Source organism: Pristiophorus japonicus, chromosome 4 (assembly GCF_044704955.1).
Source record: "Pristiophorus japonicus isolate sPriJap1 chromosome 4, sPriJap1.hap1, whole genome shotgun sequence".
In the NCBI taxonomy this organism is placed as follows: domain Eukaryota; kingdom Metazoa; phylum Chordata; class Chondrichthyes; family Pristiophoridae; genus Pristiophorus; species Pristiophorus japonicus.
The window spans coordinates 133,195,837-133,198,815 of NC_091980.1; the positions used below are offsets into that span (position 1 = coordinate 133,195,837).

The 2,979-nt window shown below is 42.2% G+C and overlaps 1 protein-coding gene across 1 annotated transcript; it reads right to left on the minus strand.

The window, feature by feature from the left end:
• Positions 1–928: 928 nt before the first annotated feature.
• LOC139262680 (ferritin, heavy subunit-like) lies at positions 929–2,705 on the minus strand. Its single transcript, XM_070877831.1, has 4 exons — positions 2,592–2,705; positions 1,857–1,982; positions 1,349–1,476; positions 929–1,007 (listed from the first exon to the last, which is right to left on the minus strand). Exons 1-4 carry the CDS (start codon positions 2,703–2,705, stop codon positions 929–931), a joined length of 447 nt encoding a protein of 148 aa, XP_070733932.1.
• Between the last annotated feature and the right edge of the window lie 274 nt (positions 2,706–2,979).

Below are 2,979 nucleotides of genomic sequence, written 5' to 3' on the forward strand. Positions count from 1 at the left end.
GCAAGTAACCAGGAAGGCAAATGGAATGTTGGCATTTACTCCAAGGGGGCTACAGTATTAAAGCAGATAGCCTGCTGCAACTGTACATAGTATTGGTGAAATGAGGCCACACTTGAGTACTGCACACAGTTTTTGTCTTGATATTTAAAGAAAATATATACTTGCATTGGAGTGTTTACTAGGTTGATTCTAGAGATGAGCATGTTGGCTTAAGATAGGTTGGGCCTATACTCATTAGAGTGCAGATGAATGAGAGGTGATCTTACTGAACATACAAGATAAGATCAATGAGGAGGCTCAACCAGTTAGATGTAGAGAAAATATTTCCACTCAGCAGGAAACTAAAACTAGGGGACACCTCTTTAGAACTAAGAGGAATCACTTCTCAGAGGGTAGCAAACCTATGGATTCTCTGCCCCAGAGAGCTGTGGAGGCTGGGTCATTGAACATATTTAAGGCAGAAATGGACAGATTTTTGAAGTAAGTAAGGGTTATGAGGAGCAAACAGGGAAGTAGAGTTGTGTCAATGATCAGATCAGCAAGCTCAAGGGGCCAAATGGCCTAAGCCTGCTCCAATTTCTTATGTTCTCTAAAGTTCAGAATACCAGAACTGTTGCACAGCTCAGTGCAATTCCTGATTTAACACAACTAAGTTTGCATCATAGAAAATAAACAACTTACAAGGAGTCAAAACCCAGTCCAATATTGAATATTACAGTTATGTTACAGGTCACATCAAGCACCCAGATCTCACAGCTCTTTGTACAAAGTCACCAGCAATCATTATCTACAGGACAGGGGTCCTGATTATGTAAATACAAGTCCTAAACACAATAAGCTTGATCCCATCAGTCAGTCTAGTTACATTCTCCAACGATGTGCTTGTCAAACAGGTACCCCAGGCCATTTTCAGGGGCTCCCAGTCTTTTCAGGTTGGTGATGTGATCCGAAGCTTCTTGATCATCTTCACTTGTTCATCCAAGTAGTGGGTCTCCAGGAAGTCACAACTGAAAGAGGGAAACTAGTTATGTCAAGCAGCAGTTATCAAGGAATGTTAGCTTCCATTTGAGAATTTGGATTGTAATCCTCTTGAACTGGAGGATAGTCAAGTGGTCCAATTGAGATTGATGGAATTACTGCATCATTAGATTAAACTTACTGCACAATAGCTGCTCAGAACCTGGGACACATTTACTAGTCACTGTCCACAATATGCCAACTTCCCCCATCCCTTCCCACTGCTCCCCAAATAAAAAACATTGACACACCAACACAAAGCTATTGGGTGTGGAGATCTTTTAATTAGGCTCAAGGACAAGGTTCCACAATCTCAGCCCACATTAAGAACTTACACGAGGGTCTGTCCTCACTGGAGAGTTTGTGCAGATCCAGCAGACTCTGGTTCACATTCTTCTCCATCTGCAGAGCTCTCTGCATCGCCTCCAGACCATTGCTCCACTCATCCTGCTCTGGTTTCTGGAAAGGAAATTCTAACAGTTCACTTACAATGGATTAAATAAACATTTGAAGGAAATTAGGTGAGCAATCAAAAGTCTACTTTATCAACAACCCATGTGTTAGCTTAATGGCAATTTTATATTCTATCACAACCACTAGAGTCATATTGATGATGCAAAAATAAGATGTATTTAAGGGGAAGCTTGGCAAGTGCATGGGGAGAAAGGAATAGAATAGGCGAGCTAAAGCAAGATGGGAGGAGCCCCACGTAGAATATAAAAACCAGTATGGCCGAATGGCTTGTGTGCTGTAAATTGGAACCAATTGCTTTGGAATGTATTGGGAGCAATCAGTCTAAGGGGAGCCAGAATGAAGGCCACCTCTTTATTGAATCCAACCTTCACATCTCCCAAGATGATCCATCCTCCTCGCCGATTCTGGAATTCCATCAGTTTCTCAGCATGCTCACGTTCCTCATGTGACTGCTCCTTGAAGAACTCAGCAAAGTGACGCAGGACAACATCCTCGGTCAAAGAAGGACTATGGAGAGATCAGAAGAGTAGTTGGGTATTGCATGGCAGACCCATCATGTGTACAGGATATGAAAGGATGCAAAAAATGTTGTTGATTTTAATGGTTCAAAGTATCACTAAGCTTGTATGTAAATTGTCATGGAAACAATCTTTTGATACACTGGTCCAAGGTTTTTCATAGGCATTGATGTTTGCCAATTTATTTGGGGGGGGGGGGGGGGGGAAGAGAAAGTGGGGGGGCAGTTGCCTGTAGGAGGATGGGAAAGTAAGTTTACCAGATTTCCACCACACTTGCAGGAAAGAATACTTCCTGACTTCCCTCCTAAATGTCCTAACTCTAATTTTATGATTAGATCCCCTCATTGCAAGGTAGCGAAAGACCATGGAGAGATTTAGAATGAGTATACAAATTCTGAATTCCATGCATTGAGTGCAGAATGTATTCCAAATAAGCTTCAACAACAACAACCTCAAAAGAGCCCAGGAAAGGGGAGTATAGATTCAAGATACTCAGAATAGGTGGGCTGGATACAGCACAGAATTTAGTAAATTCACATTACATAGTCTCCATTGTGAAGTGGTCAAAAATACAAAACTCACGATAGATAGATAAACATAGGAGGAATAGAGCTCCATGTTGAGCTGCTTGTTGGCCTGCTTGTTGGCAGCATCCTCACAGTTCTGGTGGTAGTTCTGACACACTTGAGAAAACATCTTTATTCTTTTTTTCCAAATCTAAACTTTGCTGCAGGAACAAACTGAGATTTCAGCAACCTCAAAATCCTGTATTTATACTGAGGGAAATCCAGGGCGTGGCAGCCTAGAGGATGAGTGACAGTCCACAATACCCAGTCAGAAGTTGCAGACTCTCAGAGCACCAATCAAGTAAAGGGAGGAGGGGAGATGGACTCCCAGAGCCAGTCAGATCTTTGAAGGATGAGCATCATTGGCTGACAACTCAATGAGGATCTCAATGGTCCTAACTTTC